The sequence below is a fragment of the Staurois parvus genome, unplaced genomic scaffold (genome assembly GCF_062004578.1).
Source record: "Staurois parvus isolate SC_StPar_1 unplaced genomic scaffold, SC_StPar_1.0 ptg000137l, whole genome shotgun sequence".
Classification (NCBI taxonomy): domain Eukaryota; kingdom Metazoa; phylum Chordata; class Amphibia; order Anura; family Ranidae; genus Staurois; species Staurois parvus.
Window position 1 is genome coordinate 16865377 of NW_028317933.1, and position 16662 is coordinate 16882038.

At 43.8% G+C, this 16662-nt stretch overlaps 1 protein-coding gene across 1 annotated transcript in view; it reads right to left on the reverse strand.

The window, feature by feature from the left end:
- The window catches only part of PLTP (phospholipid transfer protein), an 88664-nt gene that overhangs the window by 45426 nt on the left and 26576 nt on the right, over positions 1–16662 (reverse strand). Inside the window, exons 2-5 of the mRNA XM_089673420.1 lie at positions 12169–12296; positions 4967–5066; positions 1879–2007; positions 1260–1415 (exon numbers count right to left, since the gene is read on the reverse strand). Coding sequence (XP_089529546.1) covers positions 1260–1415; positions 1879–2007; positions 4967–5066; positions 12169–12283 — 500 coding nt within the window. The 5' untranslated portion in view covers positions 12284–12296. The remainder of the gene's footprint in view (positions 1–1259; positions 1416–1878; positions 2008–4966; positions 5067–12168; positions 12297–16662) is intronic.

Here is a 16662-nt window from a genome sequence, read left to right on the forward strand (position 1 = left end):
GCCACGTTCTCACTTTTGTTGAACCAGTATTTTTTCAGCTCCATTTATGCTGGCTTACTCAACAATCTGTAACTATCTGTTAGGGGCCCATAGCATAACCATTAAGGGGACCCCTGTATCTCTAAAGTTCCTATGGCAATACAGAATACTAATGTTTTCTTCATATTTGTAAAGGGATTCCCTAAACATTATGTACATTCATTTAATTCACATGTATTTGCCAGATTCTATTGCGTATCTGCATTTTACGACTGTGCATTCAGACAGTATGGACCCCTTATGTTTCTGGGCCCCAAAGTAATTGTGTGGTCTGCTGTGGTTATAAGTACACCTTTGACATTAATGACAAAGGAAGGGAGCGGTATTAAGCAGGAAGGAGTGGGATATTGTAGAATACAATAAGACCATTGCGAACTTACTTTGGGCATGGCTTCTTTGGAATTTTGTAATGCGCCATCTAAAACTGAGTTACATTACAGTAATGCCCAGTGTTGCCAACCTAACAGATTGAAATTCACTGACACGATACCCAAATTTTACTAGCACAGGCAAAGTTTTACTGGAATTTCTAAATTAAAAAATTACAGTTAAAATGCAAATTTCAGCATTTAGGCTACAAACAATATGCAATTAGCAATGTGATTTAAGATAAATAATAAGGCAAAAAAAATGTATTTTATTTTCGATATAATAAATAAATAGCTCAGGGACAGGACTCAGGAGGGCAAGAAATTAGAATGGGCAGGCACACAGATATGAAACTAACGCTCACAGTGACACTGACAGCAGCACAGATGATGACACCTCACTGACATAACACATTCCATCCCGAGTCACAGTGACAGTTTCTCTCCATGCCATATGGTTCCTTCAGTCCACTCCAGTCCAAGCAGTACTGACAGCCCTGCTCCCGGCTTGCCTTACTCCCATCCTGCAGACCCGCATGCAAGGTTCTGGCCACTCCGCTTGGCTCCCTTGCACCATGACATCACACAACACACTCAGGTACCGCCTCCGCCAAACACATCCCCCACCAACTCCACCCAGACACACTGTAGCAGGCACTCGGGTGGTCTTGGCTGGCTCTGGATCAGAACTGCACATGTGCAGTTCTGAGCTAAGCATCACAGCCATATTTTTAACTGGCAACCTTTTCCCGTCACTAGCATTTACTGGCAGGAGAAAAGTCTCAGTTTTTTTTACCGGCTGTCAGTAAAAAGACTGACAGTTGGCAACACTAGTAATGCCCCGTTGCTTACTTGAGTGTTCCACTGAATCCAGCTTGCATCCTGTTGATAGTCGCATCACATGTCATGTTGGAAATCTTCAAACGTCCTTTTGAATCCCGTGAAAGATCCAGCTCTGTTTTAATGTGCACTCCTTCTGCTGATGCATTGATCATTCCCACATCGTAGCTGCATAAAAAAATGACAAACCACCAGTTACACTAACTGCAAGTGTTGGACCATGTTTATCAATCTAGCTCTAGATTTTGGATGCCACCATTGTTTAGTCTTTCCAGCTCTCTCTCCACCAATAAAGATCTAAATCAGGGGTCTCCAAACTTCTTAAACAAAGGGCCAGTTTACTGTCCTTCAGACTTTAGGGGTGCCAGACTGTGGCCCGTGGGGGTAGAAAATATCCCAGGCCTAGCATCAGTGAAAATAAATGCCTCAGGGTTGGTGGTTAGTTACATAGCACCTATGGTCAGTAGGAGAAGGAATAGCGCCCCATCTCTGTTGGAGGAATACTGCTCCAAGGGCCGGTTATATGCCTGCAAAGGGCCGCATCTGGTCCTCGGGCTGCAGTTTGGAGACCACTGCTCTAGATAAACACTGTTCTTCATTTGGATACAATTATGATGAAGAATATACTCACAAGAGCCAGTACAGAAGTTTCCTCTGGAAGTTAAGACTGATGGATGCATTACTAATGTCTAACACCAGTTGTCTGTGAGGCTGAAACAAAAGTTCTGATTGCGCGAGCTGTAAGTGTGTGACGCGAACACTGGAAAAGACAAAAGTGGTTTACATTAATTATATATATATATATATATATATATATATATATAAATATAAATATATATATATATACACACAGTATATTGCTGTATATATAGATTTGCAATCTACTTGTCTACTTGCATGTAGGCCATTCAAAATTTGGGATCTTCGTAAAAACTTCCCCCCATGTTTGTTATGCTGAACTGTCTACTACTGAAAAATGTAAATTTTTGCACATATCTATATTTCAAAAAAAGAATCCCAAGAGAGACATAAAGAAAAAAAAGCTAATTTGCTCTCTCTATAAATTAAAAATGGCCGAAATTGTTAGAATCTGATTTTATAATCTCCACCTAGTGAAATGCCTGTCTTATTGGAAACAAAGTCAGTAGGTTGTTTAGATATGCCCTCACTTCTAAATCAGATCTTCCATACAAGGCTCAGTGTGTATGGCCAGCTTTAACAATATCAAGCATCATCAACTCAACCAGTATGATCTGTTTAAAAGATCTACTGGGAGCAGAAAGTCAGGAGACCTTACCTTCAGATGTGCAGGAAAACATAGTTGTATAAAAAGGTTTTTATTACAGTAAATTGTCATTATTCTTATGTATTACTACTCTTATGGAAAAGAATAGGGTTCTAACTAAAAATAATAGTATCCTATAGCATAACTATGTTGAGGACCCAAACTTCCTGAGCAATTAGTGACCACTATGCATGCACCCAGTCTATACTGCATACCTAACAGTCCCCTTTAACACTGGTGACCAGTATATTTAATACAGCCAGCCCCCCTTCACCATATGGCCATAGTATGGGTCCCTGTTAACAATGATGATTATAAGCCAATACAGAACTCCTAACACTAAGGAGAAGCAATGAGAAGCAATGCATAGAGCAGAGGATGTGCTTTTGTTGCAAACCCTTTATAGACATCAACCCTAGATATCGTCCGCATTTCCAAAGTTGCCAGTCCTCTGCTAGTTTATTTATGGTCAGATAGAGGTAGTTTGTCACATCTTCTGGTTCTGCCCTGCAAACAGGGGCAGACTGACAACTCATGGGGCCCCCGGGTAATAGGGGATCATGGGGCCCCTGTGTCCTTGCCCAAACTCAAAAAAACCCTATGAAAAAGGTACCAGGGGCATCTCATGGGGCCCCCTACTGACCCCGGGCCCTCAGGCAGTGCCTGAGTTTCCAAATGGTCAGTCCGCCCCTGCCTGCAAATGAAACTTTCTGGTCTAAAGACCGCTTAACACCAAATGCAGTGCAGTGCATTTTTGTTCTGCATCAAAAATACATGGACAGTACATTATATGGGTTCCAATGGCCTAGTTCACACCAATCTGGTCAATTCCAGTGCTTTCCAGTGCAAAACGCATCAAAAACACACTGGAATGCAGCTAAATGCACCAAAATGCACCGGAACTCACATGGCCCTATTTAAGATGAAGAAATAAATAGGGGGGAATTGCACTGGAATGCATAAAAAATGCACCAGAAGGCATAAAAACCGCGCACATGCAGAAACGCATCCAGACTGCATTTCTATGATGTGAACTAGCCTTAAAACATTAGTTGTGTAATGCAAAATGCACTGGGAAAATGCATCAAACACAACTTACATAGGTGTGAACCAGGCCTTAGTTGTGTTTTAGAGCCAGTTCACAGCTATGCAGGTTGCATTCAGCAGTTTTCTGGTGCATTTTGCATTTTATTCACACTCAATTTGCATGTATTTTGTGTTTTTGGGGGATGTCTGTTGTTTTGCTGGATAAACCAGCAAAAACGCAGCAGAAAAGCACTGCATTGTTTATGCATTTTCATTGAAGTCTAAAGAACTAAAAATGCAACCTGCTGTAGAGAAAAAAGTCCCTGACCCTTTCCAGAAAAAATCACTGGTAGAAAATGCACAGATGTGAACGTGACCCATAGGAAACCATGTTAAATGGACTGCAGTGCATTTCTGCAAAACTGAAAACGCACTGAAAAACACATAGGTGTGAACCAGGCCTAATACATAATCTTGCAGTGATGTCAGAGGACCTACATGATTATGTTTTTGGCCAACACACACTGATTAAAAAAAAACTGAAATAAATACCATTTTCTTATGGTAGTCTGAAAGAAACCATTCTAAACAGAAATTTGCTGCACTGAATATATCGAATGAACACAACTTTGCTGCACTGTATATATGTGATTACCAAAAACTCCCAGCAAAACTATGTTACAAAAAAGCACCTTTAAAGAAGACGTTTCACTCCAATTTTTCTTAAAGTGTTCTGTTCCCCATGGGACAAAGAAAGTTTAGTACTTTGTCCAAATATATAAATATACATACATACATGTATATATAGTACAAATATATGTTTAGTATTTTGTCCCATCTTCCTATGTGCTGTCTAAGGCTAACTAGGAGGTCAGACAGACAGAGCATCCCTCCTTCTTCCATGGCTGTCCAACAACGCAGCTAGCAAGGAGATATCTGCTTTGGCAAATGCCACTTTTCTCTGTCTCCAAAGTTTCCTGAGACACGAGTCTCACGAGGAATGAAGGGGAGTGGGGCACGTCAGTTAAAATGCTTCAGGAAAGTGCTTGAAGATGGAAAAAAATGCCATTTGTCAAAGCAGTAGTCTCATTGCTTGCTACGTTCTCGGATGGCTGTGGAGGGTGAAGAGGAACAGAACACACTGTCCTCATTGAAGCATACTCCCACCGTCATAGCCTTCCTACCGGTGAAAGTGAGATCAGGGAACATTGATTCTATACATTTCTACTTTCTACTCTACTACAACATGACCTCTTTAAATATGGGACAGAAAAGACCATGCTGCCCATCTGCCATTTATAATCAAACACATCCCTAACTTGTATGAACTCCATCCTTTTTAATCAAAGCCCCATCACCTTGGGCGTTGTCAGTCCAGGACAGCCGGTAAGTGTGGATACATACTCACTTGTTGATGCTGTAGGAGAATCTCCCCTCAGTGCCAGTCAAATCCGGGATTGTAATATTCTCCAGCTCCTGTTCCACAAACTTCAGGCCCTCCTGTTTTACTGAATATAAGAAACACCATTATCTACTTGTAAAATGTAAATCAAATGTATTGTATATCCTAAATATATGAAAGTGGACCTGAAAATTTGAGGATTTACTATGTTATAGGGAACAAGCTTTACATATTGAAACTTACATATTGCCTAGAACTCCTCCTGGAATATATTGGTGCGCCTCCTGGTATGTGGCAGTAGCTAGGTGTTCCTGTGCTGTAGCCTCATAGCTGTGTATCTGCAGTGTGAGATCTAAGGCACTGTTGCAGTGCTGGAACAAGGTCATTAAAGCCCAGGGGAAACATACCATAATGTCCGCCCCCCTCTCCAAGATGTATGAGCATTATGTGTAAGGAAAAATCCCCCCCCCCCTTGAACAATATCAAGCACTAATCTGCATGCTTACCCCCAACATAAATTTCCCCTCCTCCCAGTATTATACCGCCCCCTGCTGAAATCCCCCCTCCCAGCCCAAATCCTCTCTCTCCCCATAGGCCCCCAGCACAAATCCCCCCCTCCCCCCCAACTCTAGAAAAATCCACCTCCTAGCACAAATCTTCTACCTCTCAAATGTCTCCTCCAAGCACAAATCCTCTCCCCCCACTCCAGATCCCCCTTTCCAGCACAAATTTCCCCCCCAATCCCCCATCCTACTAGCACAAATCCCCCCCCAAGACAAATATTCCTCTCCTAACACAAATCCCCTCCCCCTCACCATATTACTTTTATAACACAAACCCCCCAAGTCCCCTTTTCTAGCACAAATCCTCTTCCCCCATGCCCCCTCACAACACAAATCCCCCCAAAATCACCACCTCCTCAAATTTCCCCTCCTACAGTTCTCACCCCTGCTGCCCCCCCCCCCCCAGTTCCTCTTCTCAACACAAATCCCCTCGCCCCAATCTCCTTGTGGTGCCCACCCCACCTCACATGATACCACAATGCCCAGGACAGCCATCCCACCTGCCCACCCCTGACTGCTAGTCTCATGAGATTTGCATCAGGGTATGAGGAAGACACTAGTATACTGCTCGCTGTTCTCCTTGCTGTAGAGTCCAACACGAGGAAGCAAAAACCCTGTCTCTTCTAAAAGGGCCACCTCCACACAGAGACACAGTACAGGCATTGTAAGTCAGTAAAGAGTAAAAATCAGCTGCAGGGAGACTACAGGCAATACTGGTGATTAGTCCTTTGTCCTCTGCCCTCATTTTGGTGGGTGCAGCTTCCAGAGTTCAGTTCTATTTTAATAACCTAAAGTTATAGTAAAGTCTTGTTTTTTAAAAAAACAAACATGTCATACTTATCGGCTCTGTGCAATGATTTTTCACAGAGCAGCCGCGATCCTTCTCTTCTCGGGTCCCCTGCCGGTGCTCCTGACCCCTCCTTCCTGTTGAGTGCCTCCACAGCAAGCAGTTTGCTATGGAGGTACCCAAGCAAGCATGCTCCCAAGCAGCGGTTCTGCGTGTCCACTCAAACACAGAGCCACAGCTCAGCCCCACCCCTTCCCTCTCCTGATTGGCTCACTGGCTGTGATTGACAGCACTGGGAGCCAATAGCTCTTGCTGATGCCTCAGCCAATCAGGAATGAGAGTCCCCAGAGAATCAAGGCTCTCATGGACATCACTGGATCAGGATGAGGCTCAGGTAAGTGTTAGGGGAGCTGGGGGCAGGGACGGACTGACCATTTGGGCATTCGGGCATTGCCTGAGGGCCCAGGGTCAGAAGGGGGCCCAGTGAGAGGCTCACTGGGCACAATTCACTAAGCAGTATCTTACTGCATCGGAGTATGAGGTAGGATACCACATAGCATTTAAGAAAAAAATGTTTGAATTCACAAAAAAAATTACTAAAATACCACATGAGTTATTTTATCAAGTCATGCAGTATTTTAGTAGTGAAAACCACGCGTTAATGTTTCAGCTGTCATCGGAGTTCCCCACTAACAGCTGAATGTAAAAAAAAAGAATTGCTAGTAATTAAAAAAATTATTTTGAAAATGGCGTGGGGTCCTCTCCTCCATCCATATTGGGTCTGGTATGGATCCTTTGGGTCTGGTATGGATTTTGAGTAGAACCCCCATGCCAAAATTAAAATAAAAATGGCGTGGGGGTCCCCCCAAAATCTATACCAGGCCCTTATCCGAGCATGCAGCCCGGCAGGTCGGGAAAGGGGGGGGGGGGCATTCGCTGGTACCTTGAACCATACCAGGCCACAAGCCCTTAACATGGGGGGTAATTTTGGGCGGAGGGGGCTCCCCCCCAAAGCACCTTGTCCCCGTGTTGATGTTTGACCCTGAACCTCCTCTTCTGAGGTCCCCCACTGGTGCGCTCGGCTCCTCCTCCCTTTCAAGTGCCCCCATAGCAAGCCGTTTGCTGCAGGCTCATGCAGGCTCAATCCCAAGTCAGTCTGTGTGCACCTATTGACACACACAGAGCATCTTGGCTCCGCCCCCACTTCCTCCTCACAGGATGGCTCCTTCTGCTGCCTCTGAGTCCTGTGAGGAGACAGAGAGAGAGAGAAAGAGAGAGAGAGAGAGAGAGAGAGAGAGAGAGAGAGGAGAGCCTTACTTTCATTCTATGCATGAAGTTAAAAAACCTTCTGCAGTCCCCCAGCCCCCCCTAAAACTTATCTGAGCCCCATCTTGATTTAGTGATGTGCACAAGAACCTCAGCTCTCCAGGTCTCTCCCTCCTCATTGGCTGAGACAGGAGCGGTTGCCATTGGCTCCTACTTCTGCAATCACAGCCAGTGAGCCACTGAGAAGAGAGTGGGGGCAGGGCTGACAGGCGCTCTGTGTGTAAATGGACACATAGAGTAGCGGTTCGGGTGCCCTCAAAGCAAGCTGCTTGCTAGGGGGGCACTAAGCAGGAGGGAGGGGCCAGAAGGTGACCCGAGAAGAGGAGGTCCCCATAGCACATTATCTCTCAAAACAGCTGAACTCCAGGCAAAGAGCAAAGTACACAGTTACAATATATTTAAGTTTACCTGTCAAATAATTTGTACTTTTGTCCACCCAGTTCTGAGATTTACACAGCTCTGTCACACAGCACAAATCTATCCAGGTTAGAATTGTCAAGGCCCCTCCCCAGTGAATTTCCAGTTCCCACAAAATGAAAGCAAAACAATTTCATTTTCCCCATTAGTGTTGTATATCATCTGAAACATTTGAAATATTTCAGATTTTTGTACCTTTACTACCTAAACAGACCAAGAAGAAGGAAACAATCAGTAGTAGCCTAGTTTATTTTGTCCTGGGTTGCCTTCCATTACTGCCCCTTGCACCATATCATGTGCATGCCAAGCCAAAAACATTTTTTTCTAGTTCTAAAAACAGTAGGAAAGGATTTTGACACCTGTCAGGTTTCTGCTGTTTCTAATGTGTTTTACATTTCTATAATTTGTATCAATGTTTATAGAAGTATTTACAATGTATTTTATTATATTACCATATCTTTTGATTTATTTAACATTATTTGTCTGACTGTTTCTACAGTATATGATACAACGCGCTATATTTATGCGCTGCAGAAAGAACAGTAAAAATACAGGCAGGGCACAGGACAAAGCACTCTGGACAAAATGTATGTGAAATGGTTTGATACAGTAATGTTTTACTATGTGATTTTAGTGTATTTAGTGAATGTCACTTTTTGTCATTTTCAAATTTCCCGCCAGTTCCATCCCCGTACGTCCTGAAGTCGCAGGGAACAGAACCCAGATGACAGATGCCGGCATCCGCCGGAGGACATTACAGGGGACACTGCAGGAGGGACATCGCGGGAGCGCAGGACAAGGTAAGTGAAGTACAGATCCCTGAGCAGTGCCGCATGGTAAGCCCGAGTGTAGCTCGGGGTTACCACTTGTGGTACTGAAACTTTACCCCGAGCTACACATGGGAATACCGCCAGGGAGGCTACGGTGATCTTTATAAAGAGTTTTGAACAGATAAAATACTTTTTTTTAACTTTTTTCTGACCTCTGGAACAGATTAATTGCTTTTCAATGCATTCCTATGGGAAATCACGTTTCGGTTTATGAATTTTTCGCCTGTCCAGGTTTAATTTGGTAGGTTCTGAATACTTATGGTCTCTTTATGGAACGGTTTCTACTGTATTCTTATTTTGTAGTTTTGTTTTTTTTAATCTTTGTTCTGCTTTGTATTTTATATATAAAATCTTCATACAAATTACCCGATTCAAAGAAACGCAGGCAGTTCCTTTTACATCCTGCCTGGTAAACCATCAAAAAGACAAAAATTGAGGGTAAATCCCTCTAATGAAACCCTGACAGGGTTCTACCCTACCTACGGTTTCTAAGAAAAAAACATTTTGGGTAGATGTGCACTTAAAAAAATTATATATATTTTTATACTGGATGGGGAAAAGTATATGTTTTCCAGACTTTTGGCTGTCTGTGATTAATTTCCAAAGGCTCAGCCACCTGCTGTAATGATTCTGTGAACATCTGTTTAACAGCAGGACCGGAGGAGCTATGGGGATTGTATCATCTGTTTATTATACCTTATCAAATATTGTTTTCTGTATTTTATCTCAGGACCCTTTACATGCCACTACGATAACAAATACAGAGAAGAAGTATCTGACTTGAGCTGGCCATACACTAGAATAATTTCCATCAAAATCTTTTGTTTTAAGAATGTCTGTTCAGTTTTTAGTGGGGTCAAATTGACATTCATTTTTGACTGCAGTGACAAAAAAAATTCGAAGGAGCAGGATTGAAAGCTTTTCTCTAATTAACTCATTTCTAATGGTGTATGTGTTTTTTATTGTGGAATGTTGAAAGCAAACCAAATATTTAAATGACATTTGTCAAGCCATCGAATTTACTCAGAAATTTAGTACTAATGTTCATTCAAAAATGTACTAGTGTAGTTTTTTTTCATCACAGCCTGCATTTTTCCTTTTATGTTATGTTGGCACACTGTCTGTCTGCACAGTGTCCTGTAAACACCCTCCCCCACTATAAGAAAGAGGAGACGCATGTGAAAAATGTAAGAAACATCAAATTATATTGCCCAACATCCGGGACATGTAGTTCCAGGTGTCGTGCAGGTAGTTTTTTGCTACCTTTAGCCCTGCTGTGGGCAAACAACAGGGCTCATCTGTCAGACGGAAGCATTCAGGCGGCAGCGCTGCCGCCTGATTGCGTCCACACAGCCCTCTATGGTGCCAGCCTAAGCCCCCCCCCCGCTGTCTCCTGGGCTCCGCTTGTCCACCTGCAGGCCTGGGACCAGTCAGTGCCTGCCGGCGTGTATAGGGGAGGGAGAAGAGCAGACACATCCGCTCCCCTCCCCTTCTTGTCCTGACCCAGAAGTAAGATGACGTCATTTCCCGGTCCCCATTGACAGATTCCCGGCCATTGAGGCCAGGAAAGAATGTAATATGGTGCGATGAGCACTGCATTACATTCAGTGGAGCACAGGGGAGACATGCAGGGTCTTTTAAACACTGGATGTCTCAAAAAAGAGAACCTTTACCAAAAATCATCATAAGGGAACTTTTTGTCCCCTATGTGATAAAAAAAAAAAAGTTAAGTAAAAAAATGTTTTAATTATTTTTAAAAAATTAAAGTTACACTCAAGTATATAAGCCCCCCAAAATTTTTCAAGGCCCCCCACCCCCACATATGTACGCACATAAATTATGTTTGCGATACACATGTTACATATCGCCGCACATGCCAGAATGAGAGCAATAATTCTAGCACCAGACCTCCTCCGTAACACTAAAACGATGACCTATAAGGGGCTTTAAAAGTGTTACCTATAGAAAATATAGGGTTATTGAAGTTTGTTGCCATTTCAAGAGTGCACACAAATTTAATGTTTTTTCAAATTGCAGGCAGATTCACAGCGATTTTGCCCACAATTTAAAATGCTTATATGTGAATGGAGCCTTAATGTTGCTGCCTTGCAGACAGCAATAGGGAGTATAGCCCAATAGGCACAGAGAAAATCTGCTAAGCATAGGATCATGTGGGTTTCAAATAACTGTAGCACTGCCCCCCCCCCCCAAGAACCGCTGAGTATTTTGGGTTCCCCGTAGCTTCTGAGCCCTGGCTGGATCACAACCCATTCTAGCACCATCTAATATCTTGGCCTGGTAACCCCCTGGCTATAACACACACAATAATCACACAGAGTTTGATGAGCAGGAAATCAGTCTGATGGAACGTATTGCTTTTTTTGTATAAAACAGGCCTGAGATAATATACAGTTCCTGCCCATCAGGTAAGCAGAAATGATTAAGGCTGATATACTGTGTGAAGTACTCAAATGGGCTACTGGTGTAGATAGGCTGCGGGACTGATTGGGCTACAGCGTCTCTATGTGGCTGTCTGTGTTGTAAGCATCCTGGACTTAAGTAACTGGCAACAACAAGGGCACTTGTAACATATGGTGGTGTGGTATGGGTTAAGAACTCTCTCACATGGCCCTTCAACAAACAGCGTGGAAATGATGGCCTTGCTGTTTGGGGCCCCCTTTTCTTGCTGTCTTCCAATGGAGATAGTGGTGCCAATGGCAATAACCCGAGTCTACTTGCATGCAGAATCGGCTATCCTGCCTTTCAGTATGATCAGCGATCTGGAATTCCCTTTTCCGTCCTCCGGTCCAATCTGATCCAGCCTGAGGCCTACTGGATTGGCACTCTGCTCTCACACACATTCTGTCTCTCTCCCTCAGTCTTCTCCTCTCTCCCCAGGTTCCCAGGCTTTCCCCTTTTATGTGCTTCTACCCCTTTGCTCGCTCACTTGGGATCTGTAGTTCTATGTCAGCTAAACTGAATGAAGAAATCCTGCTTGCAGCATACATGTCCCAGCATTCTAAGCATTACTGTACAATTTCCTGTGTCAACTGACCTGTAGAGCACTGCCATCTTGTGGCCATTTAGCAATCCACAATCAGTAACAATGCAGTGTGTTACATAACTATTCAATTATATTTTGTTTATATTTGTCTTCTGGCTGAACTCAATGGGCATGTGTCTTTTTTCAACCTAACTGTAACTATGCAAGAACTCTACAAGTATTTACAGCCAAAACACATACATAATGACCAGAATATTACTGCTTTATCAAACTCTACTCACCAAACTGCAGCCCCTTGGATGTGATCCTTATCCTGCAGCCAGGATTCTGTGAAGAGGACTTTGCTGCCACAAATGGCATAACAAGTAAAAGAAGGTACATCGATACTGAAGTCATTCTTCAATATGATCTAGAAAGATACAATTACAGTACTTGGTAAAAAAAAAGTGTTAAATCACATTAAAAAACAATACTTTTTTAAGCATTGTATTAGGGAATAAATGAATCAAGTATTTTCTTTTTTTGGCCATCTGTGTACAGTTTGGGAGATTTCCCCATTACTTGCAGCCCAATAGAGACAACAGGAAGAAAGAGAAAATCTCTTCAAAGTGAGGGAAATCCCTTCTTAGATACTGTCACCTGAACAGGTGCCCCCATTGGAACATTTCCCCTCTATTTTTGTTCCTGTGACATCTCAAAATTTTGCACACAGCAGAAATACCCTGAGAGAATGTCTAACCCAGTATTTTTCAACCTTCTTAAAATGAAAGAACCCATGAAATAGCTTTTCAGGGTCAGGGAACCCCTACTAATAATTAAGGTATCAAAGGTTCACAGTACATTAGTGCAGTTGTCTCCAAACTGCAACAGGTGCCCCAATTGGAAGATTTCCCCTCTGTTTTTGTTCCTGTGACACCTCAAAATCTTGCACACAGCAAAAATACCCTGAGAGAATGTCTAATTCAACCGTATTAATATGAAGGAACCCATGAAATAACTTTCCAGGCTCAGGGAACCCTTACTAATATTTACTATATCAAAAGTTCACAGTACATTAGTGCAGTGGTCTCCAAACTGTAGCCAGGGGGCCATATGTGGCTCTTTGCTTGCCTTTATTCTGGCCCTTGGGGAACTATTTCTCCTACTTATACAAGGAACAATTCCTTCCACAGACACTAACAATGGGGCATAATTCCTGCCACAGACACTAGTGATGGGACATTATTTTACTCAGTAATCCATCCACTGACAGCAATGATTGGGTAGTATTATTCCCACTGACATCAAAAAGGGTCACAATTTTTGCAACTGACACCAATGGTGAGGTATTGTTCACACCTACACTAGGACATCTTCTACTCCCACTGACCATAGTTCAGCCCCCTAAAGCCTGAAAGGCAGGAAACTGGCCCTTTGTTTAGAAAGTTTGGAGATCCCTACATTAGTGAGATGGTCACTAGGAAGCATGCTTCTTAACCACTTGCCAACCGCGCTATAGCTGAATGACGGCTACAGCACTGACGTCCTCCCAGAATGCACCCTAATGCTTGCCCCCGGGGGCGTGCACCCGGTGATCTCCGTGATCGCTGTGTCCTACGGACGCAGCTGATCATGTGATGTGGTAAAAGGCCAACCACAGTGGCCTTTTACCACATGATCAGCTGTGTCCAATGACACAGCTGATCATCGGTAAATGCAGTTGCCAGTTATCGGCTGCACTTTCCTCACGCTTTCACAGCGTGAGTGGAGTACTGCTGATAACCAGCAATTGTCAGAGGATGGATTGGCATCGATCATCAGGGCACTGATGATCAGTACCCTGATGATCAGTGCCCAGCAGTGCCACCCACCAGTGCCACCCACCTGTTCCCAGCAGTGCCGCCCAGAAGTGCCCAGCAGTGCCACCCTCCTGTGCCCATCAGTGCCCAGTAAAGCCACCCACCTGTGCCCAGCAGTGTCCCCATCAGTGCTGCCCAGCAGTGCCCCCATCAGTGCTGCCCAGCAGTGCCACCCATCAGTGCTGCCAGTCAGTGCCCAGCAATGCCACCAGTCAGTGCCACTCATCAGTGCCACCTATCAGTGCTGCCAGTCAGTGCCCAGCAATGCCGCCAGTCAGTGCCACCCATCAGTGCCCATAAGTGCTGCCCATCAGTGCCACGTACTAGTGCCGCCTATCAGTTCCCATCATTGTTGCATATCAGTGCAGCAGCATCAGTGCTGCTTCATCAGTGCCACCTATCAGTGCTGCCCACCTGTGCCCAGCAGTGGCGCCCACAAGTGCCCAGCAGTGCCACCCAGCAGTGCCGCCCACCTGTGCCTAGCAGTTCCACCCACACGTGCCACCCACCTGTGCCCCGCAGTACCCAGTAGTGCCATCCAACTGTGCCCATCAGTGCCTAGTAGTGCCACCTGCCTGTGCACAGCAGTGCCCATCAGTGCTGCCCAGCAGTACCACCCATCAGTGCTGCCAGTCAGTGCCCAGCAGTGATGCCAGTCAGTGCCACCCATCAGTGCTGCCCATCAGTGTTGCCTATCAGTGCCCATGAGTGCTGCCTATCAGTGCCAATCATTGTTGCATATCAATGCTGCCTCATCAGTGTCACCTATCAGTGCTGCCTATCAGTGCCCATCAGTGCTGCCTATCCATGCCACTTCATCAGTGCCACCTATCAGTGCCCATCGATGCTGCCTATCAGTGCCACCTATCAGTGTCCATCAGTACAACCTCATCAACACACATCAGTGAAGGAGAAAAGTGACTTGTTTGCAAACTTTTATAATAGAAACAAAGAAAAACTTTTTTTTTCAAATGCTTTGTTCTTTTTTTGTTTAAAGCGCAAAAAATAAAACACCCAGCAGTGATTAAATACCACCAAAAGAAAGCTCTACTTGTGGGAAAAAAATTATAAAAATTTCATACGGGTACAGTGTTGCATGATCGCACAATTGTCATTCAAAATGCGACAGCGCCGAAAGCTGAAAATTGACCTGGGACTCAGGAAGGGGGTATAAGTGCCCGGTAGGCAAGTGGTTAAATTTGAAGTAATTGGGAAGAATGCCTCCCCTACAAATAACCAAAAAGATCATTGTTCATAGTAGCTACTCATCTGAGAATCAGCAGTTGCTCACTGTTCAAGAAACCCCGAACAATCCTGAAGGAACCCTAGAGTTCCACGGAAATCCTGGTCAAGAAAGGCTGGTCTAACCTTCCCTACGCTATCCAAAATGAAAAAGGTTTCACCTGAGCTGCACTTTAAGCAAACCAATGTCCTTACAAATAACTAAAGTTCTGGAGATTGTCTTGTAACAGAAATACACAACTGACAGATTCAGTGTACTTGGATATTTCATTCTCTTTGCTTAGTAAGCAGAAGCATCGATTAGAAGCCTTTTATATCTATTGACTGAGACCCTATTGCACAGTATCCGAAAGACTCAGAACTGCGGTGCTTTCAACTCCAACTCATTAGGCACAGTAAATACCCATGTCACTGTGATGTATAGTTTCTGAATCCTATACATCACATGGGCCTTTACTGTGCTTCAGGAAAGAAACTGCACAGGCACCAGATTTTTTTTAGACATCAGCTCTTAATAGCAAAAAGTAAAAAAAAAAATGAACACCATTCCTTCACCACTAACTGCGCATAATGAGATTTTTCCAGCTCTACTGTGTTCTCTGTATTGCATTCTCTAGTATAATAACATTGGGGTAATTTACTAAAGACAAATAGGCCGTGCACTGCAAGTGCAATTGTTCTAGATATGAGGGGAACATGCAAGGAAAATAAAAAAAAACAGTATTTTTAGTTGCACATGATTGTCATCAGAGCATCCCCTAATTTCCCCCTCAGATCCAGCACAGCTGCACTAGAAGTGTACTTGTGGGTCATTTGCAATGAACAGTATATTTGCCGTCAGCAAATTAACCTCATTGTGTGATAGCAAAAGCACTAAAAAATATAATGTAGCCAGGTGCTTGGCTAAGAATGGAGAGTGAGAGAAATACTGGCTGCAGCTGCTCTCTGTAGCTCTCTGCACCCTGTGCTGGTTAACAGCTGTTTCAGCAAGAGGAGGGAGTTGCTGAGCAGGAAGAGATCAATAGACTGAATCAGGCAGCAAAGCATTGTAGGAACTGTAGTCCAGAGGAGAGACTGCTGCGGTGATCAAAAGCTCTTGAACTACAGTTGCAAGAAAAAGTATGTGAACCCCTTGGGATTACGTGGAGTTTTGCATGAATTGGGCATAAAATGTGCTCTGAACGTCATCTAAGTCACAACAATAGAAGAACACAGTCTGCTGAACATAATACTACACAAACATTAGATGTTGCCATGGTTTAATTGCACATAACATGTAAACATTCACAGTGCAGGGAGGAAAAAGTATGTGAACCTTTGGACTTAATAACTGGTTGACCCTCCTTTGGTAGCAATAACCTCAACCAAACCTTTCCTGTAGTTGCAGATCAGACCTGCACAACGATCTGGAGTAATTTTGGACCACTCCTCTTCACAAAACTGTTTCAGTGTAGCAATATTCTTGGGATGTCTGGTGTGAATCGCTCTCTTAAGGTCATGCCACAGCTTTTTAATCGGGTTGAGGTCAGGTCTCTGACTGGGCCACTCCAGAAGGTGTATTAAGTGCTGTTGCAGCCATTGTTTTGTTGAATTACTTGTATGCTTTGGGTCATTGTCCTGTTGCATCACCCATCCTCTGCGGAGCTTCAGTTGGCGGACAGATGGTCGTACGTTTTCCTGCAAAATGTCTTGATA